Source organism: Podarcis vaucheri (assembly GCF_965113315.1).
Source record: "Podarcis vaucheri genome assembly, chromosome: 8".
Classification (NCBI taxonomy): Eukaryota; Metazoa; Chordata; class Lepidosauria; order Squamata; family Lacertidae; genus Podarcis; species Podarcis vaucheri.
Genome location: NC_138766.1, coordinates 68,970,945 through 68,998,713, shown reverse-complemented (window position 1 = coordinate 68,998,713; position 27,769 = coordinate 68,970,945). Strand labels below are relative to the sequence as shown.

General features: G+C 43.6%; 1 protein-coding gene across 4 annotated transcripts in view; it reads right to left on the bottom strand.

Annotated features, from left to right (window-relative positions):
• Nucleotides 1-1,008: 1,008 nt before the first annotated feature.
• Nucleotides 1,009-27,769, bottom strand: part of DPY19L4 (dpy-19 like 4) — a 66,943-nt gene continuing 40,182 nt past the window's right edge. For 2 of the 4 annotated variants that reach the window (XM_082235286.1, XM_082235288.1), the window contains exons 2-19: nucleotides 23,987-24,094; nucleotides 22,481-22,605; nucleotides 21,539-21,629; nucleotides 19,613-19,734; nucleotides 18,889-19,034; nucleotides 17,119-17,242; nucleotides 15,953-16,087; nucleotides 15,592-15,723; nucleotides 14,234-14,332; nucleotides 13,797-13,870; nucleotides 12,488-12,646; nucleotides 10,439-10,564; nucleotides 9,752-9,872; nucleotides 9,097-9,153; nucleotides 8,396-8,478; nucleotides 7,599-7,731; nucleotides 6,631-6,789; nucleotides 1,009-4,214 (exon numbers count right to left, since the gene is read on the bottom strand). In XM_082235286.1, the coding sequence (XP_082091412.1) occupies nucleotides 4,050-4,214; nucleotides 6,631-6,789; nucleotides 7,599-7,731; nucleotides 8,396-8,478; nucleotides 9,097-9,153; nucleotides 9,752-9,872; nucleotides 10,439-10,564; nucleotides 12,488-12,646; nucleotides 13,797-13,870; nucleotides 14,234-14,332; nucleotides 15,592-15,723; nucleotides 15,953-16,087; nucleotides 17,119-17,242; nucleotides 18,889-19,034; nucleotides 19,613-19,734; nucleotides 21,539-21,629; nucleotides 22,481-22,605; nucleotides 23,987-24,094 (2,159 nt within the window). In that variant the 3' untranslated portion in view covers nucleotides 1,009-4,049. The remainder of the gene's footprint in view (nucleotides 4,215-6,630; nucleotides 6,790-7,598; nucleotides 7,732-8,395; nucleotides 8,479-9,096; nucleotides 9,154-9,751; nucleotides 9,873-10,438; nucleotides 10,565-12,487; nucleotides 12,647-13,796; nucleotides 13,871-14,233; nucleotides 14,333-15,591; nucleotides 15,724-15,952; nucleotides 16,088-17,118; nucleotides 17,243-18,888; nucleotides 19,035-19,612; nucleotides 19,735-21,538; nucleotides 21,630-22,480; nucleotides 22,606-23,986; nucleotides 24,095-27,769) is intronic. The other 2 variants (XM_082235287.1, XM_082235289.1) reach the window with 2 other exon arrangements.

Below are 27,769 nucleotides of genomic sequence, written 5' to 3'. Positions count from 1 at the left end.
CCCGGCGGTCTGGCAGAGTTTCCAAGCGCCCAACTTATTTAAAGGACTATGTTGTTGGACAGGTATCACTGTTGGTCTAAGTATGGGAAATGTAACCGATATGCTTTTGTGCCTAATTGAACCATTACGTGTAGTGCTGTATATAAGGAAACCATTACGATTGTAACTAACGCCTTATCTCGGTGGGGAGGGGTGTTATGTAGTGTAGTTTCACCCTGGGCCAACAGGGGGATATTGTATATAGTTTTCACTCAGGTCTGTAGATAGTTTTCACTCAGGTCCGCGGCAGTTATTTTAGGCAGGAACTCTGGGCTGTTGTGGTTACAATGTTGACAGCCGGCTGCCTATAAATACAGGCCGGCTGAGCTGTTCGCAGTCAGTTCTGTTCCAGCTTACCTTAATAAAGAGCTACTTGAAGGAATCGCTGTGCCGGCTGCTATGTCAACCCACAACTTAATACAGTCCTACCCTCTGGAGCAGAGAAAACATGCTTCCTCCATGTGACAGCCCTTTAGATACTTGAAGAAGACTGTCATATCTTCTCTCAGTATCCTCTTTTCCAGGCTAAGCATACACAGTCCCCTCAGCTATTCCCTCTAAGGCTTGATTTCCAGACCCTTGATCATCTTGGTTGCCCTCCTCTGCACACATTCTAGCTAGTCAATATCCTACTTAAATTGTCGTGCCCAGAACTGGACACAGTACTCCAGGTGTGGTCTGACCAAGGCAGAATAGAGTGGTACTATTACTTCCCTTGATTAGGACACTGTACTTCAGTTGGTGCAGTCTAGAATAGCAGCAGCTTTTTTTGCTGCTGCATCACACTGTTACGTTAAGCTTGTGGTCTACTAAGACCCCTAGGTCCTTTTCCCGTATACTACTGGCAATCCAGGTGTCCCCCATCTTATATTTGTGCAGCTAGTTCTTCTTGCCTAAGTGTAGAACCTGACATTTGTCCCTACTGAAATTCAACTGTGGATTTTAGACATAAAAAGAATCAACAAAATGTGCAGAGGTTAGAGTTTGTTTCTTTAATAAAAAAAAGGTTTACAAGGCACATGTTCCAACTGGACTGCAACATCGACAGCAAGAGGTTTGAATGCTTTTTTTTTTTAAAGGACTAGTTATTTCTCCATTCATTAGAACCATAACAGGTTATGCCCGAAAAACACTTAATTAGAGTGATGCTTACAAGCTTTCCAAATACCGCCTTCAAAGTCCTCAGGGAATGTTAGGGAAATGCTGCATTTTGCACAACTAATAAAAATAAAAAGACCTCATCTACCTCCCACTTCTGGCTATTCAACAGCTAGTCCAATAACCAACATTAGATTTGCAGTTTTAATTTTTTTGCTACTTTTTTCTCTATGGGGGGAAAAACACTATCACGGTTTGTGAAGTTTTTATCTAACCAGAGGCCATGAGAGCCACCACCTCCTCCTTCCACAGCTGCAAATCTGATTTCAAAAGGTCCCACAACTCACAGAGAAAGCTTACAAAACAGAGCAATCCTACTGCACATTCGCAATAGGGAGAATAGCAGCTGTCCTCATCCATTGTCCCAAGATTTTGCCTTGGACAGGGCAAGGGGTAGTTTTTTCTTCTGCCTTCCCATTGGCTACTGTGGGGAGGAATACGTGCTTGTTCCCACCATGTCCTGTTTCCCTCTTCTCTACAGGCATGCAGGTGGAACACCTCCATCTCTATTAGCAGAGCGGCACTTTCCACCCCTTGTTGCTGTAATAAGTTTCTGGAACTTAAGAGCTATCGGATTTCATTTCTCTTCAAGCATGAGGAGTGGGATATGGGTAAGCAACATCACTACTTAAAAATCAGGCGTAAGGGCTTATGCGCTGTATGCTCAGAACATATAAAACAAAATTTCAGGCTGGAAAACAAGCTCATCTTCAACTGTGTGGACAAGCTTAAAGTTACTCAGCACTGGAGTAAATATTCAAAAGGAGCCCATTTCAGAAGCGGAGATATAACTGCATTTTGAGCAAGACTGTTAGGGCTGAAGTAATTCAGCCAGCTCAGAAGTGCAATAGTTAGGAGTGGAATTCATGAACATTAGAGACTACCATAGAGGTTGCTGGTCTACCTCCATTAATGATATTATATTAGAGCTGGCCAGACATACTGATGTTACTGCATGACCTGCATCTATTTCCATGGAAGCCTCATAGAAATCAAAGGTGATTACACCACGGCAGTGCCTGGTGAAGGGAGGTGGAGTATTTGATGCCAGAAACATGTCAAAATGGGCAGCCCTTCAATCAGTACAAAAAAGTATTGAAACGTAAATTCCCTTGCAGTAAATTCAAGGTAAGTGCATCTGATGCAATTTATTGCAGCATCAGAATTTTTTTTTCAATGCAGAGGCATAATTGCATTTGTAAAGGAACACAGAGAATGACTGCGGCAAACAAAACCTCACGGATACAGACATTGTCGAAGTGAATGCATCTCAAGGCTAATGTCATAAGGCATTTTACATCCAATCACTCAGCAGTACAATATATACCCTCTCAGAAATCATAACACCAATATGATTTTAAGTTCTATGAGCTGGAGTTCTTCATAATGAATTCCTCCTCAAAATATTACTACCAAGTTGTTTGACCTGCATAAAATAGGCAGCAATGAGTACCACACATAACGTGTGTAATAAAATATACACATACTAAATCTGCTTTGCCTGGTTGTTCTCATGTTTGTGTACCTTGAATGAAAATGCCAGCACCTGGAATTTCAGTTCTAGTCAGTGGATAGAAGGCTTTCCATGAAGCACAGAAGGAATGCTCTCACAGCTTACACTTTAAAAAAACAAAACTCTTCAGGATTGTTGTTTTTGAAAGACCATAAATATCAAACTCAGAGGGATGGGGGGGGGGAGGACACACACAGAAAAGTAAAGAAAATTACCAAGAACAACAGCATAAATACGTGGAGAGAAATTGCTAAGGTCCCATAACAATATTTAAATTTTTAAAAACAACTCGACCCAAAATACAATCCGCTGTTACCAGCTTGGTCTTCAGTGTGTGGTTTTTAAAATCCAATTCAAGAAATAACTTTTAACAAGGCTATAAAACCAGATCAAAGTGATTAACCCCATCCATCATATTTAAGTGGATGCACAGTTCTGCAAAGTGGCTGAAATCTGCAAAATGGTTAAGTCAAACCTCTCCAAGCCCTTTCCTGTTTAGGGACTAAATTGTATATTTGAAACAATTAGAAGGTCTCCATCATAATATTGGATGTATATTCCTAAAACACATCTACACATTTCAAAGAAAATTGTACATATTAAGAGTAAACTCTTATTTGGGACACTGATTTCTTTTTTAAAGACATTTAGTCCACTGTGTGCTACCTTCTTAGGATATAGTCTTTCACCAAACGTAGGGTAAAATTGTGCACCATTGAAGATCAATGACAGATCTGCCAGAAAGCAGATCATAGCTAGCAACCATGATTAACAAGAATCAATCTCAGCCAAGCAATACCCTGTATACAACTCATACCCCACCCAACCCGAATAATTTCCAGCAATCTCCAAACCCTCCTGCTCCACTTCCATTCATTAAAAAAATATAGTGGGAACCTGCAGCTCCAAAAAGGACTGAATATCCTCCCACAACCCCAGATAAATATGCATAGCTTCAGGATCATGCCCAGAAGGTTTACACATTCCTTTTTTTATATTGAACCAAGTAAATAAAACTACTTAAAGGCAGCAGTTGCTATAAACAATAAAAAATAAAATCAATGCACATTAAAATAAGGTTAAAACTGGAAAACCTGGGAAGAGGTATTTTAAAATATGGAAGACAGTCCATATTCTACTCGCATGGCCTTGCAGCATCTCTCTCTTTCGCTGTTCTGTAGTCTGTCCGCAGTATTCCAGTCAGGTACCGTTTTGCATGTTCTCAAGGATGTGTGTGTGTGTGTTTATACTGTATATGGGATATAAAAAAGTACGTTCGTAAATGACCTCTTCCCATTTAGGAATTCTGCCAACTCAAGTCAGTCTTCAAAATGGTATCTCAGGACTGGAAGGATATCACAGTGTTGATTTTGTATACGTAATAGGACCTGTTCCAGTATACTCGAGTGAAGTAGTTCACATACGGAGAATAGTTCATTTTGATCTCCTGGCAAAACCGTCCATATTTAGAGTAGCCATAGCTGTCGTTTTCTTCATAATACACCTGGGGGGAAACAAGGAAAATGTGTATTTTAACTCAATGCACACAAAGGACTGACATTAACTGATTTTTAATTTCATGATCTAAGAAACTGTGAACGAACCTAGTCTAGCTGTGCTGGAGAAAGAGAGAGGGGAACATTTAATTTGTAGAGCAACAATCCTTTCTAAAAGTATGTTGTAGAATGTAGGAGCCACTCATTAACAGCATGGAATCTATTATCCCATATGAGAAAATTCAGTGCAAGCTACCTGTGTCAGGTATGACCTAGTTCCTGCATTGTAGGGAGACTGGACTAGATGACCCTTCCAACTCAATTATTCTATGATGAATAATATTTAAATAATCATATTCTGCCTGAAGTGATTATTAGCATTGAATGAAGTTACCCAGTCTTGCAGTAGCAACAAGTGAAATATATTTTATCATTAATCTGGATAAGGAAGAAATGAACAAAAAGTGTGTGCATTTAAAAAACACCTCTGACTCAGTCTAACCTATAAAAAAAGATTTGAGTTAATCGGCATGAGATTGGATCCGTGTGCATGACTTTCGGGAAACATAAGGTAAAGGTAAAGGGACCCCTGACCATTAGGTCCAGTTGTGACCAACTCTGGGGTTGCGGCACTCATATCGCTTTATTGGCCGAGGGAGCCGGCGTACAGCTTCCGGGTTATGTGGCCAGAATAACTAAGCCACTTCTGGTGAACCAGAGCAGTGCACAGAAACGCCGTTTACCTTCCCGCCGGAGCGGTACCTATTTATCTACTTGCACTTTGGCGTGCTTTCGAACTGCTAGGTTGGCAGGAGCAGGGACCGAGCAACGGGAGCTCACCCCATCGCAGCGAATCGAACTGCCAACCTTCTGATCGGCAAGTCCTAGGCTCTGTGGTTTAACCCACAGCGCCACCAGCGTCCTTTTTGGAAACATAATCGGTATCTAATTAATAAAGCATGAAAGACAGAAAAAAGATGTCCAAAACAGAAATAGAAGTTTGTGCACACCACTTCCTCACAAATTACTGAGTGATATTGAACCACAATGGCCCAGTCAAGGTGGTGCTTGACCACTGCCTTTGAGGCCCTTGTACTCAGTGAATGCTGTTGTGATGGTCAAATAGCTTCTCCATACCTACAGAAAAAGAGTCATGACAGATCAGACCAAAGATCCATCAGACTTCTGGTAAGCCTATAAGTAGGACATGAAGCCAATAGCTCTGCTTTGTTGAACCACATCCCTGTGGCTATTAGATGTTGATAAACCCATCTTCCCTGAATTTGTCTAATTCCCTTCTAAAGCAACCTACACCAGTGGCCAGCAACACATTTTGTGGCAGGAAACTCTAGGTGTATAAACATGGTTTGAGGGTGTAATGAGTGAAGTCAGAAAGAAATGAAATACATAAAAGTACAGGTTGTTATAATTACATTCTTAACAGTGGCCATTAAAAAAAAAAGTAGTTATGTTGAATATAACAGACTCTCTGGCATGGGTAATCCGATTAACCCACAAAGTGTGGCATAAATCCATTGTGCCAATTTAGTCCCCAAGTAATAGCACTGAATGAATTTTAACTCTGCAATTTCACATTGCAGTCTCCCTCTGACGTTTCATTTTCCTAACACTTAACGCGTCTGATGAAGTGTACAGTAGTTCATGAAATCTTTTCCGTTATGAACTGGTTAGTCTTTAGCTCGTGTTTTTGCTGCAAGAGACTAACAGAGTTACCCCTATGGAAATTAGGCACTTGTGTAAGTGAAGAAACAGGCTGAAATCCTATAGACACATTTGTAAGTGAGTAGTACTGAATACAGTGGGACTTCCTTCTAACAAGCAATCAAAAGCTGTCAGCAAACTTTTTCAGCAGCGGGCCAGTCCACTGTCCCTCAGACCTTGTGGGGGGCTGGACTATATTTGGGAGGAGGTGATGAACAAATTCCTATGCCCCACAAATAACCCAGAGATGCATTTTAAATACAGTGGTACCTTGGGTTACATACGCTTCAGGTTACAGACTCCGCTAACCCTGAGATATTACCTTGGGTTAAGAACTTTGCTTCAGGATGAGAACAGAAATCGTGCTCTGGCGGCGCAGCAGCAGCGGGAGGCCCCATTAGCTAAAGTGGTGCTTCAGGTTAAGAACAGTTTCAGGTTAAGAACGGACTTCCTGAACGAATTAAGTACTTAACCCGGCGTACCACTGTAAAAGGACATATTCTACTTATGTAAAAACACGCTGATTTCCGGACCGTCCATGGGCCAAATTTAGAAAGCAATTGGGACGGATCCAGCCCCCAGGCCTTAGTTTGCCTACCCATGGCTTAAACTGAATGTAGTATAAAGCCCTCCAGGAAACTTTATACCTTCTAAAAGGAAACTTGCAAAAGAATTTTGACAGAAGCTCAAGGTGCTACTTACATGGCCGTTGGCAATATCCAGTAAGTCTTTGACCCGGCATCCCCTCACAGGCCCCACCTCATTGCAAATGGAATCCTCTATAACCAAGTAGGTGGCTTTGTATGACGTGAGTATCTTATAAATATCTTCAGCTGATCTTTTGGAATAGATCTGAAAAATCTGTAGGATTCAAATGTGCAATCGAAATTTAATAACCTTATTCATTAATTATTGGGGGGGGAGATACAATTCTAATGCAAGAATTTTAAACAAGACTTTTCATCGTGTCAAACAAAAGCAGTCACCCTCAAGAATCCTTCTCTATAGGGGTGAAACGGCTGATCAACTTCCACATTGGAACTAGATGCAAAAAAACATAGACTGAACTCCACAGAGATATTTGGGTCAGAGCCACTAAGGCCAGTAAACAAAGGGTGCAATCGAGTGTAAATTAGGCACATGGTAAAAATCAGTGAGTTTTACTCCTGAATCCTACACAGACTTACGCCAGACCCCATTGCGTTAAATGGTTTTTATTTCCACTTGGAAGAATCATCAGCAAAAATAACAATACAGTGTGGAGTTTAAATTTCTGTTGATTTCAGTGAACTTAACTTTCTAAATAAAAAAATTCCTTCCAGTAGCACCTTAAAGACCAACTAAGTTAGTTCTTGGTATGAGCTTTCGTGTGCATGCACACTTCTTCAGATACCATCTGAAGAAGTGTGCATGCACACGAAAGCTCATACCAAGAACTAACTTAGTTGGTCTTTAAGGTGCCACTGGAAGGATTTTTTTTATTTTGACTATGGCAGACCAACACGGTTAACTTTCTAAGCTTGCATTCAAAATACATGAGCAAGTTTCAGCTTCCATTTCCTGCCCGTGGAATGGGAACAACAGCAACATTATCCCTGGCTAAAGATTTCGAAGTACACTACAAAACGTGAGAAGCCCTTTAAAAATGATACAAAGCAAAGATGACTCACATTCTCATTCCTCTTTTGCAGGTCCTCCTCATTATACAGGGGCAGATTGGTCACCATCCAGCCAGTGCACAACTTGATCGTGCCCATCAGCTGCGGACTGCCGGCAAACACAGCAGCGATAGGAGCCTGTCTTCTGCGGGGGGGGGGGGGAGAAACCATGTCCTCACTTAAGTAATTCTATAAAGTTATATAGTACGGCCTGAAAATGTTCTTGGGACCTGGCTGTGCTTCCACACAGCGGCCAGGCCAGGGGTGCTCTTGCACAGCTTAAGACTGCAGTGCTCACGGCGCCTGTTCCTAGAGAGGGTGTATTGGGCCACAGTCACCACCCTTGAGTTCCATGAGGATTGGAGTATGATAAGACACTCTGTGTGTGGCTGCCTCTGAAAAGTATTTGGAAACTTCAGCTGGTGCAAAATGCAGCAGTGAAGGCAAGGCCAGTCTAAGACATCTAGCTGTCTGAGGCAAAAGATAGACGGTGCTTCAACACATCACACCACTCCAGGCTGCGCAATAGAGGAATCGACAGGAACGGGGTCCTGCACAGCTGTAATACTGCCAATAGCAAAACATGCAATCTAGATGGGTTAAAACACACACATTCAATTCACCAAGGTTTCTTCAACCGGGCAACAGTCCCAAGTGCAAACCCAAAAAGGTGAGTGGCAAGGTCACATGGAGCTTGGCTAGAGGCATGTGTGAGGGAAACAACTGCTGCACTGACTGCAGCTTAGGTTACAAAAAATATCCTGCGCTAAGAAGGAACACCAAAAAGTACGCAAAATGGGATGGCTTACTTGATCCAGGTCATGAGTCCAACTGTGTCAGGGTCATAAAACTCCTGCAGTTCTGAAAGTTCTGCCATTATCCTAGGAAAAAACTAAAAGGAAGCACCAAGGCTATGAACTGTGGGAAAACAAATTACAGAACTTTAAATAATGCAGGGGATCAGACTAAAAACCATCTTTCTAGCTTTACTATCAAATCGCAGCAGCATCAATGCTCAAGAGCCCTTCGCTACACTATTAGGCTAGCTTCCATCAGAGTGGACAGAATCTATTTTATTCTTCATAATGCATTAGTAAAAGAAAAAAGGAATCCCTTTGACTCAAATACTCCCAACAAAATTATCCACAATTTATTAATTTTTTTTTTTTTTTTGTTAATATAAAGTGTTCGTTTTCCTCATCACCGGGCTAGATTCATTTTTATTTCTATTTATTTACTTTAGCAAACCAACCAGGTCTGCATTTGAGACTCACAGTGCTACCTAGTGGCCATTCACTTTTGCTGCTGCCATTTTAGCTGTGGATTTCTGGCCAAGGAGATATGTCGGAAAAGCCTCTCTCAAAATACAGCAATATATGGAGAATTTGGAGAACTGCGCGAGCATGAAAATGAACTACCTGCTCACCCTTGTAGAGTCCCCTTCAACCAATACTCCAACTGGATAATGCTGACTGCTGTTAGTAATAATGGGAGCGTCACATTATCTTACCTCTTTCCACAAGCTGAAGCCAATGATAGCTGGGACTGCCATACTCAGGATAAGAGCCTGAAATATCAATCAGACACACCATAAAAGATTATGATTTGCTCCTTTAAGTCCTCAACCACGCAAGCGCAGATACCTTCTTATCACTACAGTTCACTCGTTGGGACTGCAGTAATATACACACATTTGAATGGAGGGAAGTCCCCTTGGATTCAATGGGACTTACCTTGAGTAGGCGTGTACAGGAGTGCACTGAAGAGTTCTAAATACTACAGTGGTACCTCGGTCTACGAACAGCCCTGTTAACGAACTATTCGGTGAGCGCGCCTCAGTTTAAGAATGCTTTGGTGTAAGAACGGACTTCCAGAATGAATTAAGTTCGTAAACCGAGGTACCACTGTACTGTCGGTTAATTAGCTTAACAAAGCAATCCTATACTTACATTATGACAGGACCAGAGATAATTGTGATGGAACAGGCACTGTATCCAGTGCGCAGGGTTCCTGATCGTTGGGGATGACTGAAAGCAGATTCAGCTGCGCATGCTTCTTATTCCCCTTCAGGCTTTCTCCCCCATGCAGTGGGGGAAAGGCTGCGGATGGAGCAGGCATGCACACAGCTCCTCCATAGATGCAATTACCTAGAACTAGGAACTCACCAGCAAAATAGGGTGCACAGCCTTCAGTCGGAGCCACTTGAATAGAGTCATCCAGAGCTCCGGAGAGCATACGCCAAATGCAGCAATCATGCAAACATGGGGAGTCCACACGTACTTCATTCTAGAAAACCACCACACAAATCCATAAAGAGATGAGTTCCTACATATATTGTTCAAGGGAGATTACAACAGCATCCAATCGCACCACCATCTCCGAGTGCCTTCGCGAAAAGCTTTGTAAGCATCAAGAAGACACCATTGAAGACTGCAAAGAAACCTACAGCAATTTCTCTGTGTCCTCCAACAAACTACTACTGTGTGGGCTTTCTTTAGACTCAAACCCATTTCTAAGCCTGTTTGAGGCATCCAATATAGACATTTGAAGCTGCTTTCATAGAACAGCACTTCCAGAGGGTGCAGGAGTACATAATGGTCCTCGCAGACCCATAAGAATCCTATTCAATCATGCAATGTGAGGCTGTCCGAGGGGTCTTCTTGCCTCTATTTCCTAGGGCGCAGATAGCCCTATTCTGCAGTTAAAATCTGATTCTGCAACTGAAGCCCATTTTGATCCAAGCACATATATTTGTATGAAAGAGTTCCTCCATCCACACCCAGAAAGAAACGAAAGCAAGTTAAGAGTAATTCCTTGCCACTTCCAGTGAAAACAAACCTAGACAAACTCACCCTTCCATCATCATTGCAAGCAATCCCAGCGAAAGTGTGTGAAGTACATGGTACACCACCTCTGGCCTTTCTCCAATCCTCCCGCCCTCAAGCTTCGCTGTGTCATTGACTGGTTCACCACTGCAGCTTGTGGAAGACAAAGAAAAACTATAGAGTCCGTTGACAACTAAGCAGTCCACATCAAGCCCCAAGATGGGGCTCTTCCTTATGATCATCTGTCAGAAGTAAGCTTGCATTAAATCACACCATGCAAGTTGAAGTTAACTTTTTTTTTTAGCAAGAACACGATCTGCAAAGATTTGGCAGAGCGTCAGACCTAATGAGCACAGCAGCCCACAACTGTTAAGTCTTGTCCCATGGATCAGATGCCGAGACTGAAAGTGCCTCCTCTCCAGGATTTTCCCCAAGCAATCAATCAGACACTGTGCCTGCATGAAGCCAACTTCTCCTCTGCCCTTTTCATACTTCTTCTGGTTCTGGGAGACTGGGGCGGGGTGGAGCTTATCACAGCAGGAAGGGGAGACACCTGTGACTCTTCACCAGTCAGTCAGGCTGCCAGAAAAGCCCCTCCATCTTTCGTCCGACGTTGTAAGTGGAACCAGGCACAGTGCTTGCAGTAATTAACTTTTCTGCTCAGTAACCAAGGAGTCAGCATACAGCACACTCATCAGATAAGCACGTCAGCTGCAGAAGCTAAAGTTCTGTCCTCTCTCCCCCTTATTTATACCTCCCTCCACCTTACATTTTTTCGCTGCGACTCAACTTTTCTTAATTGTTGTAGCCTTTTCTCAACCCTTAATTCCTGCACTGAGAGTTGGGGAAGGGTAGAAGCTGAACCAGGACTGTATTGCAGAGAAGACACAGTCCCTGCTCCTTCTCTATCCATGTCTGTGGCTACCTCAAGCCTCTCCCCTTCACTCTCATTCTCTGCTGCTGATTTCTCCCTGTCCCACAAATTTGAACCTGGTTCAAAGTCCCCTTCCACCTCAGGGGCCTCCTGGTCTACTGGCTTATACAACTCTTCCTCGTCCAGCCAATCCCTGACCCAGCCTGACTCATCTTTGCCTCTTGGCAAAGCTTCTGCCTCTCATTCTGGACTTCTCTCTACCACAGACTCTCCCTGCTCACTAAGCCCTGTTACCTCTTCAGCTTCTGACACCTTCTCTTCCCAGTCTCCTCTTCTCTGACCGCTCATTGTTGCCCCACCACCCCTCTCTGGGCTCTGAGCCTTCTTTCCCTTGGGGGTTCCCCAGGTGGTTCCTCCCACCATTCTTCCAACCAGTCCATGATAGCAACTTAGAGCCTTACAATAACGCAAGAACAGACCTCTTAAGTTCCCCCTCCTCTTGGAATATTCCCCCCAGCCCCGCCACCAACCCTTTTTGCAGCAGTATCTTTATCTTTATTCTAGTATCTTTATTCAGCACAGCCACTGCTTACCCCAAACCAGCTACGATTAAAACATTAAACATATCCAATCTGACAATTTCAATCTTTTTCAGCTCAGCCTTTGAGCAGATTCACACAGCCTCCAATTCTGAAGCACTCTAGGCATGATGGTGGGGCAGTGAACTAATGTCACCACCGTAATGTCACCATCCTTAGCCAACCTGATGTCCTCCGGCTCATGCCAGCTGGGGCTGTTGGGAGTTGTAGTCAAAAACCTCAGAGGGCACCAGGGTTACCTAAGGGTGGTATATATTCTATGTCGTGTGCAGCACACACTTGCCTACAATCACACCTCTACATGCAACAGCTCAGGATTTATACTACTATTCTGCATAATTTTTTCACATGTAAATACAGAATGCATTTCTGTATGCAGAATTCAAATGCAAACAGATATGCATGCATCATATATTATGTTACATGCAAAGGAAGGGGAAGTTATATGTACTACCTCAAAAACAGTGTTTTCCAGCTTGGAAGTTCTTGTTCTGCAGCTGGTGTTTGCTGTTGAAGGTACATCCATTACATGCAGCAACTAACACATAAGGTCATAAACAAGCTACGGACCATGCGGTTGAGAACAGAGAGAAGTTACCTTACCTAATTCTCCTGAAGGTGGCCTGGCCAACAGACACGAGGCAAATGGTTAGCACTAAAATGTAGAAAGGCAATAGTGAGGACTGAGTGAGTCGCAGAAAGAAGTCTTGGGATGGTGTCTGAAGGGACTCTTGACAAAGCAGCCAGTTGATTGTGAAGTTCCTAAAAATTGCAAAAAAAGGGGGGGCAGTCATGAGCTTAGCCAGTCAGTATAAACCCTATCAACTGCATTTTCTAATATCACCAAGTTGCTGGATCAGACCAAAGACTTGTCTGCTCCAGCACTTTGCTCCCACAGTGGCCAATCAGATGTCTATGGGAAGCCCAGAAGCAAGGGCAGTGCTGCTTTCTAGGCAGAATGGCTCCGCTGGTGCTTTTGCACCACGCCAATCTTATCTGGTGCTCTTGCCACTGTGCCTGCCTCCCCTTCTCCCTCCCAGTTAAGTGGCAGCAACCCTGTTGCTGGGAAGCTAGGACTGCAGCTCCACCCTACTGGGTGACTTGCTTCTCCCCACAAGCAGGACATGAGCTCAATTGCACTTTTCTGCCCGTGACCCTCAGCAACAGGTATGTAGAGCCATACTGCCTCTGATTCTAGAGGTGGCAGACAGCAGCTACGTTGGCCTTATCCTCCATATGCTCTTCTAAACCCCTGTTAAAGCTGTTCACCAAATTGCTGGTGTTCACCAAATCCTGTGGTAGTGAACTCCATAGCTTAGTGTGTTGTGTGAAAAAGCACTCCCTTGTGTTTGGAACAGCTATCGTTCAACTCCATTGGATTACCCCAGCTTCTAGTATCATGAGAGGAAGAAAAAACTCTGTCCACTTTCTCCAAGTGCCACACAGAATTTTACGCACCTCTATAACGTTCCCATTCCCTTCCCTTGCTTTTTACAGAGCTCCAAATGCCATAACCTTTCCAGTTGCTCCAGCCCATTTTGACTGCCTTTTCCTGCACTTTTTAAAGCTCGACAATATCCCTTTAGAACTGCAGCAACCAGAACAGTATACAGTTTTCCAAATGTGGTTGCATTACGGTATCGGAAGCTTTATTTTCAAATGATTCCCAACACTGAATTTGTCTTTCACAACAGCTGCACATTGGGCTGGCATTTTCATCAACCTTCCCTAAGATACTGAAAATCAAGTAATAACAAGTACTCCCCATCTCAGTGTGTAAAGCTCTGCTAGTGATCCTGGACAGCTGCCACTGGTTTAGAGCTGATAAGATTCTCAAACAGACACTATACTCTCCTCCAGTGATCGTAATGTACAACTCCTTGCATTTTACAAAATATCACTTCAGACTTACTTAGTAATGTTTAAACCCAATTTTACTTCAAGCACTTTCATTAAATGTTCATTTTCTTTATGAGGAATAAAAGTCTGCAAAACAAACAGCAAGGAAATTGTGTGTTAGCACCACACTTTTGAGACAGACCGTTGCTACATCTGACAAACATTTGCAACCGCGAGAAATAAACAATCTTTCAGTTAGCAGCATCACATTTTCTACTGGAAGATTTTTTAAAAAACAAAAAAAACTTAGCCATGTTGAGTGTTTCAAAAGATGGGTTAATTCTTTACCAGTTCTATCCATTACCTTTTTCCATTAGAAATAGAAAAAGCACAGCAGGAAGAGGAATTTCAAGATTATTATTATTTCCCTAGGCAACTAACATCCAAAAACAAACGAATGCTTTCATTATCCTGTATGATTAATTTTAAAAAATAAAAATAAAATCTTACCTTCACTACAAAATTCAAAGTCACTGTTATTGTGAATACCAAATAAAAGTAAATGACTTTCAGCATCCTTGAAAGAAGTGTCCCCTTTTTTGTATTCATCTAAAAAACAGACAAGGAAGTATTAACTTTACAGAAGAAGAGTTTGGATTTGATATCCTGCTTTATCACTACCCTAAGGAATCTCAAAGCGGCTAACAATCTCCTTTTCCATTCCTCCCCCACAACAAACACTCTGTGAGGTAAGTGGGGCTGAGAGACTTCAGAGAAGTGTGACTGGCCCAAGGTCACCCAGCAGCTGCATGTGGAGGAGCGGAGATGCGAACCTAGTTCACCAGATTACGAGTCTACCGTTCTTAACCACCACAGCATACTGGCTCTTATAGAGGAGGGAGACAGGGAACATCAGGCCTGTGGGTCAAATGGAGCTCTCCGGGCCTCTCAGAACCCACTCAGGCCACGTCCACCCCCTACTTCCTAAACCATGGCCCTCGCCTGCTCTTCTCCACACTCTCCTCAAGCGCTTCTGCCTAACTGGAACGTGTCCCTGACCTCGCTTGCTTGCACGGAGAGATGTGTTGTGTTACAGAACACTCTGCCCTTTTCATGGCTGGGATGCATCCTACTTAGGTTGCTCCGCCCACTTTTGCCTCAGACCCCTCCCCCCACTTTGGGCCTTTCATGCCCCACATGCAGAGATGTCAGGAGTTAGAAGAAACAAGGGTTGCTCAGTAGTGCCAGGCCTAATGACCACAGCAACTCTCCTGAATGTCCCTGCCTTCCCACAGCTGCCTAAGTCTCCTCCTTTCCCGGGTCTTTCCCAAGCCATCTGAGACTATGCCGGCATGCCTGCCTTTGCTCCTTTCACTTCATACCTCTCCTGGTTCTGGAAGACCAAAGGGGAGGGGAGCTTGTCGCAGCCGGAGGTGGAACCATCCTGGCTTCTTCACCAGCCTGACACATCTCCGCCTCTTGGCCTCTTGCTTCTGATTCTGGACTTCTCTCTGCCACAAGCTCTTACTGCTCACTAAATCCTGTTACCTCTTCAGCTTCTGACACCTCCTTCTCCCAGTCTGCTCCCTCTTCTCCCTCTGACCACTCTTTGTTGTCCCAACACCAATCCCTGGGCTCTGGGCTTTTTTCCCTTGGGGGTTCCCCAGCTCGTTCCTCCCACCATTCCACTGTATCCAGCCTGTCCATGACAAAGAGACCATGGAAGGTTGTCCATGGTGGAACACAGACCTCAGGTTTAAAAAGATTCACTACCTCTGCTAGAGAGAGAGAGAGAGAGAGAGAGAGAGAGAGAGAGAAACAGCAGTACAGGCAGAGGTAAAACCACCAAACGATTTCCCAATTATTACCTGGAGGTATTTTGCCAGCAGCACCGCTGCGACAAGGCTGAGGAGTGGAGACACTAACAGAGCTGGATTCTCAAACGGTAACATGTATCCCAGAAAGAGAGAAAAGAGGTAGACCTTATACACTTCATGTACCTGCGGAAGGGAAAAGCAAAAAGGTATTGACCCTCAAAGCAACAGGCGATCACGGCTGCAAGAAACAACCAGCCTCTATATTTAAACTTTTTCTGCCCCCCTTTTATCTGTGCCTGTTAGCAGAATGAACAGTTCACGGGCTTAGAAGGCAGGCAAAAGGAGAGGGGAAGAGCAACAAGCTAGCAATTAAACTGGTATTAAAATTGGTAAGTTTCAAGTGCCAAAATACCTTCTCTGTCTGCGTGAAACCCACAGTGTCCAACAAGAAGAGAGACACAGCCTGGACAAACAGCAGATAGTGACTGTACTCCCACGTCATTATGAAAGTGTAGGTAGCAACAGGTAGCAACAGGTAGCAAAACCTCTGGGGGAATTGAAAGGGAAGACATCTTAATCACCATGTACTTATTTTCATACAAAGCAAGATTGGGGAAAATATATAGTATCAGTAAATGGCATTCCGTCTTAAAATGTACAATCCTGCATAACTCTTGAATGCATTTTTATTCTTAATATGATAGTAGCAAGAAGAAGAGGCTTTAACAGTTCTGGAAAATGAAATATTTTTTGGTCCGTTACATTTTACCTTAGGCAAAACCATCTCATTTTTTAAAGCAGGGTTGGGGCACCCTTTCCAGCCAAAAGGCTGCATTTGCCTCTGGGCAATTTCCTGTGGGCCACATGGCAGCGCTGGATTGGGCCAGGGGAGTGGGTGGAGCAATTCATGTAAATTTAAACCTTCGTATGGTATGAACAGGGACACAGGTGGCGCTGTGGGTTAAACCACAGAGCCTAGGACTTGCCGATCAGAAGGTCGGCGGTTCGAATCCCCACGACGGGGTGAGCTCCCATTGCTCGGCCCCTGCTTCTGCCAACCTAGCAGTTTGAAAGCACGACAAAAGTGCAAGTAGATAAATAGGTACTGCTCCGGTGGGAAGGTAAACGGCGTTTCCATGAGCTGCTCTGGTTCGCCAGAAGCAGCTTAGTCATGCTGGCCACATGACCCAAAGCTGTACGCTGGCTCCCTCGGCCAGTAAAGCAAGATGAGCGCCGCAACCCCCGAGTTGGCCACAACTGGACCTAATGGTCAGGGGTCCCTTTACCTTTACGGTATGAACGCTCCTCTCTTATCCTCCATCCACAGAAACAATAATGCATTATCTGGGTTTAAGGACACATGCCAGCCAGGCAAAAGTACTCAAGATGTGAAGGAATGCCAGTAGAAAGTGTGTTTATGGAGGGGATGTGGTCTGGGGAGAGTTCAGAGGGCCAAACACAGAAGCCTGCAGGGCCACATTCAGCCCCTGGCCCGAAATGGTTTATTGGATCAAGGTTCTCAAATCTGATCAGCCTATTTATACTATTATATTTTGACTGAAAACGTCTTCATCTTACCTCAGCAGAAGGATTGATGTTGTTCTTTAAATAGCCAGTAAGAGCTGCAACTTGACAAGCAAAATATGGCAATGCCCAATTTTCTCTTGACGGGATAGAATAGTCTATTTTTGTGGTATCTGCCCTGGAAAACATACAGGGACAACCCATTAAAATATACAGGTTACTTTAGAACATAGTTATAGGCTTGACTATTGCTCTTGACAGAAACAACGTATCAGCAATAAAGCCTTAAGCGATTGGCAGTTTTGGAAGGGAAGTTATAAAAAATCCTCTGTGGTCAATGTAAATGTCCCTGCAAATCTGGAGAGGTAGAATCGATAACTGGTGTTCTTATGTATTGCTCCTTCTATTGTGATATGCATGATTTTTATTGACCATTTTAAACGGAAATTCCCAGAGCGACTGGATGCATTTAATGCTATTTTTCTCCTTTCTGATGAGAACACATCCATCTCTTCCAGGATGGCTCAATATTGTGCTGCTGTGTGTAAAACTCTCCAGAGACTAATTTTAGCAAATTGATAATTTTGTTCTCTGTGCCGGGCATTTTATAGTACGACACTTATGGTTCTCTATTTTGTTGTTTGGTATTCTTTTATATATTCATTTGTATGACTTTTTTCTGAATATTAGTCACTGACCATAATGAAGAGCCTTGGAGTTTTTAGCGATTAGAACTTTTGGGGGTTTGATCATTAACAGCCTTGCTACTTAATCCTAGATGTCATTTTTCACCCTAACCCAACCTGGTGCCTTCTAGATTGCAACACATATTGCGTCCAGGCAGCATGGCCAATAGGCCTGAATGGAGCTGCAGGCCTGGTTGGGAAAGACTGCCTTCTACAAATAGAAGCATACTCTAATGAAAGCAAGGACAATGAGCTTTTACAATAACATTTCAATTTCTAAATTTTAAACAGAAATACTGCAAAAGCAATGATCTATGCAATGGGTTCTTTCCCTCTCAGATGTATATCTTTGATTTTATAAACAACAAAACAGCACAAAGTATAGCCACAAATTGGAGTATAAACTACATATACAAGAATTACCGTATTTTTTGCTCTATAAGACTCACTTTTTCCCTCCTAAAAAGTAAGGGGGAAATGTGTGTGCGTCTTATGGAGCGAATGCAGGCTGCGCAGCTATCCCAGAAGCCAGAACAGCAAGAGGGATTGCTGCTTTCACTGCACAGTGATCCCTCTTGCTGTTCTGGCTTCTGAGATTCAGAATATTTTTTTTCTTGTTTTCCTCCTCCAAAAACTAGGTGCGTCTTGTGGTCCGGTGCGTCTTATAGAGCGAAAAATACGGTAAATACCTTGCCCCGTCATGAAAGGGCATGTGGAAAGCGACAGGCTCCATCAGGAATCCATATGCCTATAACCTCTCCACAGAGAATTTCATACGATGGGCTTCAAGACACTTTCCAGACATTTAAAGCCCAACATGCAAATGTAACCAACAAAAACCACAGGACAAAAAGTATGGGGTGTGTGGGTGTGTGTGGGGGGGTGAAATAGAAAGGCCACAACCAATTCTTATCCACATGATCCATTTCCCACTCTTATAATATTTCCAGTTACAGAATGAACCTTTCCTGGTAGTGTAATACATCAGCAACTAGAAACTTTCATAAAAGTTCCCTTTGGAAATAGCGTAGAAGGGAAAAGGAAAAGAAAGAATTAGGAATACAGTTGCTTGTTCAGTTGAAGGCAGGGAAAGAACAGCAAATTATGGGGTGGGGTGGGTAGTAAAGATTTGTTTTACCTGTTAATAATGAACCAGACAACAGTCAGCATCCCTGCCAGCCAAGTCCCACTCATTAGCCAGCTGGTTACGAACAACGCAGTCACATAGATCCCCTGCAGCCCAAATACTATACCAATGTAATAATATACTGGCTCAATAACCTCCTGAAAATTAAAGACATAAATATTTTCAAACACGCAATACTAGCAGATGAATTGCAACAATAAAGTACCGTTTGAAATTCACAAATGGAAAGAGAAGACCATGAAGCTGATGGGGTGGGAGATAATAACCAGGGGAGGGAGTAGCAGCAGCACCTTACTGTTGCCGCAAAACACTAACCCCTTTATAGAGCAAAGGCAAAGGATATTTGCATGGGTCATTGAGAACCCTCATAGCAATAAACTGCAGTCTTGCAGCTTTCAGCTTTTCAAAATATAAGATATGGACTTCCTTACACTCCTCAAGCTACTCTTAGGGGTGCTTCCATTAACTGAGACCCCACACCCAGGTCTCAACTAAGGGGCTGATTACACGCAGAGGGGGTTGCACTTTCTCTGGGCACACAGAGAACCCTCAGTGCACAGTGTAGAGTCCTCCGACAGCTCACCACATATTCGTTGAGGGTCTGGATGCACAAATAATGCTCTGGAGGAAAACAAGCTGCTTGCTTTTAGGGCAGAACACTTCTCAACTACTTATCCCCCAGGACAATAAGAAACAAGAGAGGGGCAAAGCATACTTCACTGCCAGATGCTTGGTATAAGAGGCTGGCGATCAATTCTGGATACAACGTCATCTGCCGCACGACATTCATGGTCTTCAGCGAGAGAGTCCTGTTGTCGTGGGTTAATTGATTAACTCCTGAGAATGAGATTTGGGTGGGAGGAAGGGATGCCAGCATTATTTATGCAATTTCTCAAGATCAACAAAAGGAAGAGTTCTACCATGTTTGGTTTCTGCAACTTGAGGAAGAGTTCTACCATGTTTGGTTTCTGCAACTTGAGCCCTGTTCAGGAGTCATGCCTAAGAATGGAACATCTGCATGAGTTGAGGCCAGGCCAACTAGTCTCGCCCCCCAATGCCCTTGCATGCACTGGCCCCACCCTTCCCGCATTGAGTAGGAAGGTCCAAAGGGTATTCAGCTGAGCAGGCTCTGAAGGCTCCTTGCAATTGGGACCACAGATGGCACAGTATTCCCAGTTATTGGGAGGCTTCTAAGCATGTTCAGTTGAATGCAGACCTTCCTGCCGAACAAGAGAGGATTGGAGGTGGATGGAATAGATGGAACACCATAGGCAGGACTGATGTGTGCCTGACAAATCCCCTACTTGTGTTGCCATTCCCTAAATGCTTGAACAGGACTACTGTGGAGGCTACTTGCAAAGGCATGGGGTGAAATATTGAAATAGCCTTTAGGATTTCAGGGATATTGTGCTTTGTGAAAAGCTGCTAGATGCCATCTCATAACATAACAAGCAAGGTTAGACAGATGTATTGCAGAGTATCTACACCCATTTGCTTGGGAGGCTAGTAACTCCCTTCCAGAACTAGTCCTGCTACAAAGCCTGCATTTGCCTGTTGATGAATTTGATAGGCAGCCTCTGGCTTTGCCACTATGCAGTGAACACTGCAGCTCCTTGGACGACACAGTGTGCAAGCTTCATTGCGCCAGTCCTGAAATCTACCGTATTTTTCGTTCTATAGGACGCACATTTCCCCCTCCAAAAATTAAGGGGAAATGTGTGTGCATCCTATAGAGCGAATGCAGGCTGCGCCGCTAAGCCCAAAGCCAGAACAGGAAGACGGAGCACTGCGGAGCGCTCCGACTCGCTGCTCTAGCTTGGGGACGGCTGCGCGCAAACCTCTGCAGGGCAGTGGGTTGCCTTCACCCCGCTGTCGTGCAGAAGCTAGCAAGGCTGTTCCCAAGCCAGAACAGCAAGACGGAGGGCTCCGACTCGCTGCTCTAGCTTGGGGACGGCTGCGCGCAAACCTCTGCAGGGCAGCGGGGCGCTGCGCTCCAAAGGCTTCAGGGATCTTTGAGGCTGGCTGTGGGGGAAAGCAGCGCTTCCCTCCACCGCCAGCCCCACAAGCTCTGGTGAATGTACCTTGAACGCACCTTGTTTTAGAGGGGGAGAACAAGGGGGGGGGGAATTTCCCTGTTCTCCCCCTCCTATGGTCCGGTGCGTCCTATGGTCCGGTGCGTCCAATGGAGTGAAAAATACGGTAGCTCTTTATTTACAATTCATTAGCAGCGCAGGTCCTGCTCTACTCTACAGCTAGCAGCACAATCCAGGGAAAAGAGCTTTTGATGGTGGAGTGAAGTTCTGTGGCTCACAGGAGAATCTCAGCTGTCTCCTGTAGGGGAACAGATCAGGTCCATAGTTCTCCTTTGCCTGACCACTGGGGTAGGGTTTCCAGACCATAAGGCCTAATAGTATTAGAAATGGATTATCCCAGAGAACAAGGGATATAATACACAAGTGGAAGCTTTGATGAACCAACTTTGCATTGATAAGATGTGCAAACGGAGTTACATAAGCCTGTGCAAACAGCTTTGTGTAGTCTGAAAGCTTACACGCTTTCTCTCCTCCATCCCAAGAAGCTACTCAGTACTATCTTTTCTGATTTTGTCTCACTTGCTATTTAGTAAATGTATGTGTCTTACCTCTTTTAAAGGAGGGAGCTCTTAATAAGTCTTTGTAAAATGAGTAGTAAATGGCACCATCACCCTGAAATGTGATTTCTCGTTCAAGCTCCTAGAAAATCAAAATCAAAAAATCATATTCTCATTTGATATTCATTTGCCTGGATGACACAACCATCCAATGAGAAAGGATACATCTTTAATAAATCATGGGGGAAGTTTGACTGGGGTGTCATTTCCAGTCATTAATAATCCTAACAGCAATAATGGGTGATATTCAACTAAGTCATACTCACAGCAAACTGAGTGCAGACAAGTCCAACAATTTCAATGGGTCTGCTCTATTGATGAATGTTGGATATCACCCAATAATAGTTATAAGATTTATTGAGCTATTTGTCAATGAACTTCCACGAGTGGCTCGCTACAAAATGTTAACAAGATTTAAAAGCCAACAGTAAAACACAGCAAAAGAACAAAAAGCACCTCCTCCTTGCACAGAGGCTGTGAAAAATATTTCAATGGAAAAGACCTGGGGCAGCACAAAACTCCAGTTGCAGCTTCTGGCAATTGCAACAGCACACTTGTTCACCACAATAATGGGAATTAATCTGGAGTATCTATGAGCTATAAAGACCTGCCTTTATGTTCTTTCAGAATGACAGCCTAACTAGCTTGATACTGGTACTCCATCTGGTAGCAGCCCTTTTCCAGTAGAGAAAGGTGTCTGTACCCACCTGCTCTAGTAAGCAAGATGCTTTATCACACTTCAGGTTCAGATCAGCCCAATAAAGGGTGCAGAGAAGGGGGGAAAGGGGACATGGCCTGGAGGAAGTTCTGAGGGCCAGACAGAAAGGCTGAGAGGGCCACATTCAACCCAAGGGCTAGAGGCTCCTTTCTTCTGAATAAGGTAAAGATAGAGCGTTTTCTGTATTGTTTGTAATTATGATTCTATTTCCTTACCGGCCTGCCAGAGAACCAGAATTTGCGCTCATGGTATGTCGAAAGGTACATGGCATACATCATTCCACTTATGACTGCTGCAAGACAGCCAAAGAAAAGCTTTGCGAAACGTGGAATGAAGACATCTGTAAAGGAATGTTAGGAACGTCACATGAAGCCACCAGGAAGCTCTAGGTTTTGAGCACAAAGAACAAAGCTTTCAAGACCAAACCAATGGTCTGCCTAATCCCATATTCTTTTATCAGCCAGTTCCAGTGACCTGATCAAGAGTTTCCAACAACACACAGAAGCTAGGATAGCGCTATTATATACTTTAGTTATTATATAGTTCAATCTGGAATTTCCTGTTGCTGTTTTTCCTATCTAGCTTCCTGAGGAGTGTGTCCTAGTCTAAGCCTTCCAATACCATGACCTTCCCCTCTTTGGGGGATGAGGACTTGGAGGAAGAATTGAAGGAAGAACAGGGAACTGTTCACAGGGTTTTCCCTTCCCCAGAACCTCCAGCACAGGAGTCCATTCTGTCAACACCTCTGTGGCCTGAGGAAGTCACGTCATCACCCTCCAACTCTGCAGACTCCAGTTTAGATGCTCCAGCGGAACCACCATTTGCACCACTCTGTAAGCTGCTGAAATGGGCAGAAGAACTTTAACCAGGAAAGCTTCTCTCACTGAAGACAGAGCTTGCCACCCAGACTGAACTGGAGCATTATTTAAGGGGAAACTGCAGTTCTCGGAGTTCTTTAGGGAAAAGCATAAACTGAATCCGTTTCTAGCTACTGTACATTTCTCACGTAGATGGCCCATCAGCAGTACGGCTGTAGGCAAAGGAAGCGATGCACGAACGTGACTGTTTTTCAGAAGAGTAACTGTGAAACCAGCATGAACCGCAGAGTCAACTGCTAAGACAGCCTAGCCTTTTGCTTGGCAGCTGTTCCATGGACGCAAGTGGGCAGCCTGGGAGAGAAAGGGTAGATCACTCCATTCCTCATCCAAACATCCTACTAGCTTTCCATACTAGCCACAGTGGGAGGGAACTCTCACCTACCACAGCCAGCACAGAAATTCAGCAGCCTGCCAGAGAAGAGACAAAATGGTCCACCCTTCCAGTAATTGACTGCAAGCCCAAAGCTAGCAGTCAATTACTGGAAATCAAATATCATTTACTAGTTTAAGAGGTTTGATAATATGTGTTTTCCCTGCTGGTCTCAAAGAAGAGGGCTTCTCTCTTCCACAGCCAGCACAGAAATGCATACTCCTAGTTTTGTAGTCGGCTAGTATTTTATTCTTTTACAGGCTAGAGAATCTTTTGCATGTTGATTTACAAGGCTGCACTATTACATAGTATGGTGCAGCCACAAGTTTCCCCCCCTCAATGTAAAGATTTTCATGTGGTGCAACAGAATTGCAAAGTGAATTTGCAACACAGAGAAAATCTTAACCCATATACATGATTTTACAATGAAAGAAGTAGAGTGCCACTTTTTTTTTAAAGAGGGCACAACTTACATCTTGGAGATTTTTTTGACTTTTTCGTTTCCTCGTCGTTTTCTTCAGGAGCTTTTCCTTCAGCTTCTGTACTGTTTGGCTTCTTTCTCTGCTTCAGATCCGCAGCTCCTGAAAATAGAGCCAGAAGTTATTATTGGGCTGCAATCCTACAAATACACATTCTCTCTCTTATCTGGGAACAAATCCCATGGAACTCAGTGGGACTTCTTCCAAACAGGATTGTGTCTCATTACGTTTTCTAATTAGGTGTGGTGCCCATATATTAGCATAATGCTGAACAATGGCAAGCATCAGCCCAGGGTATTCAAAGGACAGCCTTCCTACATAAGCAACCAGCCCACCCACCATCATAGTCAGAGGCCCTGCTTTGCATCTTACTGACATCAACAGAAGGCTGGCTGGCATTTTAATAGTAATAATAAATTTTATTTATACCCCAGCCAGAGCTGGGCTTAGGGCGGCTAACCCCAATAAAATCACAGTAAAAACCTAATAGGGGAAAAAGAGAGGGGGGAAAGAAAAAGGGGGGGGACACAATTTAAAATACAGGTTAAAATGCAATTTAAAATGCAGCCTCATTTTAAAGTAGCTGATAAATCATAAGGGGAGGGAAACATGGGTCAGACTGAGTCCAAACCAAAGGCCAGGCGGAACAGCTCTGTCTTGCAGGCCCTGCAGAAAGATGTCAAGTCCTGCAGGGCCCTAGTCTCTTGTGACAGAGCGTTCCACCACGTCGGGGCCAGTGCTGAAAAGGCCCTGGCCCTAGTTGAAACCAATATAACCTCCTTGAGTCTCAGGGCCTCCAAAGTGATGTTATTTATGTATCTTAAGGCCCTCCGCGGGGCATACCAGGAGGGGCGGTCCCGTAGGTACGTGGGTGCTAGGCCACATTTTCAGTTTTAGTGCCCATGTTGTGGAACTCCCTAACCTGGGAGGCCCAAGTGGACCCCTTTCCATGGCACTGAAGAGCACTGAGGAACAATCCCGTTAATAAACAAATTGCAAATTAACAAATAATAGGTATCAGAAGGCAAGTGCAGTGTGAGGGCACTTGCAGGCAGATGCCCACTGACACTCCAACAAACTCCCACCAATACATTCACAAGAAAAAGTATTATAAAAGAACTGGGGTTTGGGGGGGAGGGACCCCTAAATTGGGGAGGATTCCCAAAAAGGGCCCAACGAGGACTGAACATACTCAGTAGGAACTGACTGTTGTTGGGGAGGGGGACTGAAAATCAAAACGGGGGGGGGGGATGAAATGACCAGAACCCTGAACAGCTCCCCACTACAACATTTTCTTACAGGTTCTGTGTGTCAGAGGGAGACTTTCAGCTAAGTAGAGATTATTATTCCAGACTGCATCTGTACTGGAACACTTTTAAACTATTTTTATATGTGAAGCTGTTTTTCAATTATTTTTACACTTTTCTGGTTTCACCATTGTATCTATTTTCTTTGTTTTATCATTGTGCCTTTTATTGTTATAAACTGCCTTGGGACCTTGTGGTAAAGGGCAGGTAAGTAATCTATTTTTTTTTTAAAGGTACAGCTTTGAACACTACAGTTCTATACCACTGGTTATTTTACCGCACACAGGCAAAACTATGCAAATTAACATTTTTTCACATAGTTGAGCTTCAAAACCTTATTTATAACAGGAAGGTCTAAAAAAAAAAGCATTAAAACACCCACACTGTAACACAGAGGAAGTCAGCTAAATGACGTACATGTTGATTTTACAGACTGCTGAACTGTGACCAAAACACACAGGCAAACTGCTTCTGTTTAGTTTCCTGCTGCTTTAAAAACAAGGAAAATATTGTTTTCACTCCCGAATACCTTTTACCAAGGTGAAAGGGAAAGTTGAGCAAGGTTAAGTGCTAAAAATAGGTCTACGATTTTCCATTCTGACACATAATTAGGATGGTTAGCATTTCAAAGGACCCCCATTATGGGGGCAGGGGAGGGGACTAGAAGCTATTAACCACAAGCTACAATACCTAAATGGAATCTCCACATCTCCAGGGGTGAAACACTTCTGAATACCAGATCCTTGGAAAAAACAAGGTCTTCCAAGAAGCACCTGGCTATTCATTGCTGCAACCAGGATACAAGGCCCCATTTGCACTATACATTTAAAGCAGTATCATACTAATTTAAACAATCGTGGCTTCCCCCAAAGAATCCTGGGAAATGTAATTTGTTAAGGGTGCTGAGAGCTCTTAGGAGATCCCTATTCCCACCACAAAGCTAAGATTCCCAAAGCGGTTTAACAATCAACCCCAGGGAACTCTGGGAATAGTTAGCTCTCTAAGGGGAACAATAGTTTCTATAGTTTCTCAGCACCCTTTAAAAAAAAAACCACTACAGTTCCCAGGATTCTTTGGGGGAAGCCTTGACTGTTTAAAGCAGTATGATACTGCTTTACACGTATGGATGGGGCCACAAGACTCTGTGGGTCTTGGCCAAATTCAGCAGGACTCTTCATGCATTCTTATGAAACAAGTTTGTCAGGCTCACAAAGCCCAATGAACGTTACAAACCTCTTTCCACAGAGAAGATAAAAATCTCACTCCTCAGTCACTAAGAACAATCTAGATAATCTCAGTCAGCATTGTAGTCCCTTATCCGGAATTTTGGAGATTTTCAGAGATGCAAATGACATTCTGAATTCTGAGCTGGTCTGTCCAGATGTTTAGGATATCTAAAATACTATATACTGATCTTTGAAGGTAAACACATTCACAATACCAAACAAACCTGATATGAGCAGCACTATGTTGTGCAACAAAGCCAAGAATGTTATGATGTGATAAGGTCATATCTAAAGCAAAATGTTAAGTTTCTTTTCAAAAATAACTATCTGTAAATGGAGATAAGGAGATTGTCCAAGGGTGCAAAAACAACAGTTGCTTAAGGTCACTGTCCCACCCCACTTCTCTTAATCTTTTTCCAGGTTGGGGAGCGAGCAGAGTGGGTGAGTAACAGAAATGGGAGGTGGAAGAGGGCAGGTGGTTTGTGACTGCAGGTGTGTATGATGGTGGATGCAGACTGGGGAACAGGGCACATTAAACATATTGCAAAATGAGATACAAGCAATACGTCAATGAAAAATACACCAGTTTGCAACGACGGCAATAATAAATAAAAGTTTCTCTTGGTGCCAATTGCTCAACCACCTTAAAACAAGCATGATATAACCAAGCCAGTGCTTCAAGGATATCAGGCCATCACTAGTCTTTTTTCTTTAATGCATGCTCATTTGGAGAATGCTTGCAAAGTGCATGCATAGACTTTAACTGCTCAGGTGGGTTTAGCTTATTAGTCAAAAGTTAACATTTGACTGAGCACATGTACTGCATCTGAGTTTTTTATATTGCAAAGACCACTGTTGCATTTGAGCCACATGGGAAACTATCATCAACTATATGTTGAACCTGTCACCCAGAAGTATGTTCCACAAAATTATTATAACTTTAAGAATGAAAAAAAAAACTTAATAATATTATGTTTCGGTCATGTAGCTTAGAACAAATTATGTTCATCTAATTGAAGGAAAAGGAAAAGAAAGACAACAGTAAGCCAAATACAGCGGTACCTCGGTCTATGAACAGCCCTGTTCATGAACTATTCAGAAAACGAACTCTGCAAAACCGGAAGAAGGTGTTCCGGTTAGCGAGCTTTGCCTCAGAACCCGAACGGTAGAAGGGCACTGGCAGCAGGAGGCCTCAGTAGGGAAAGCATGCCTCGGTTTAAGAATGCTTTGGTTTAAGAACGGAC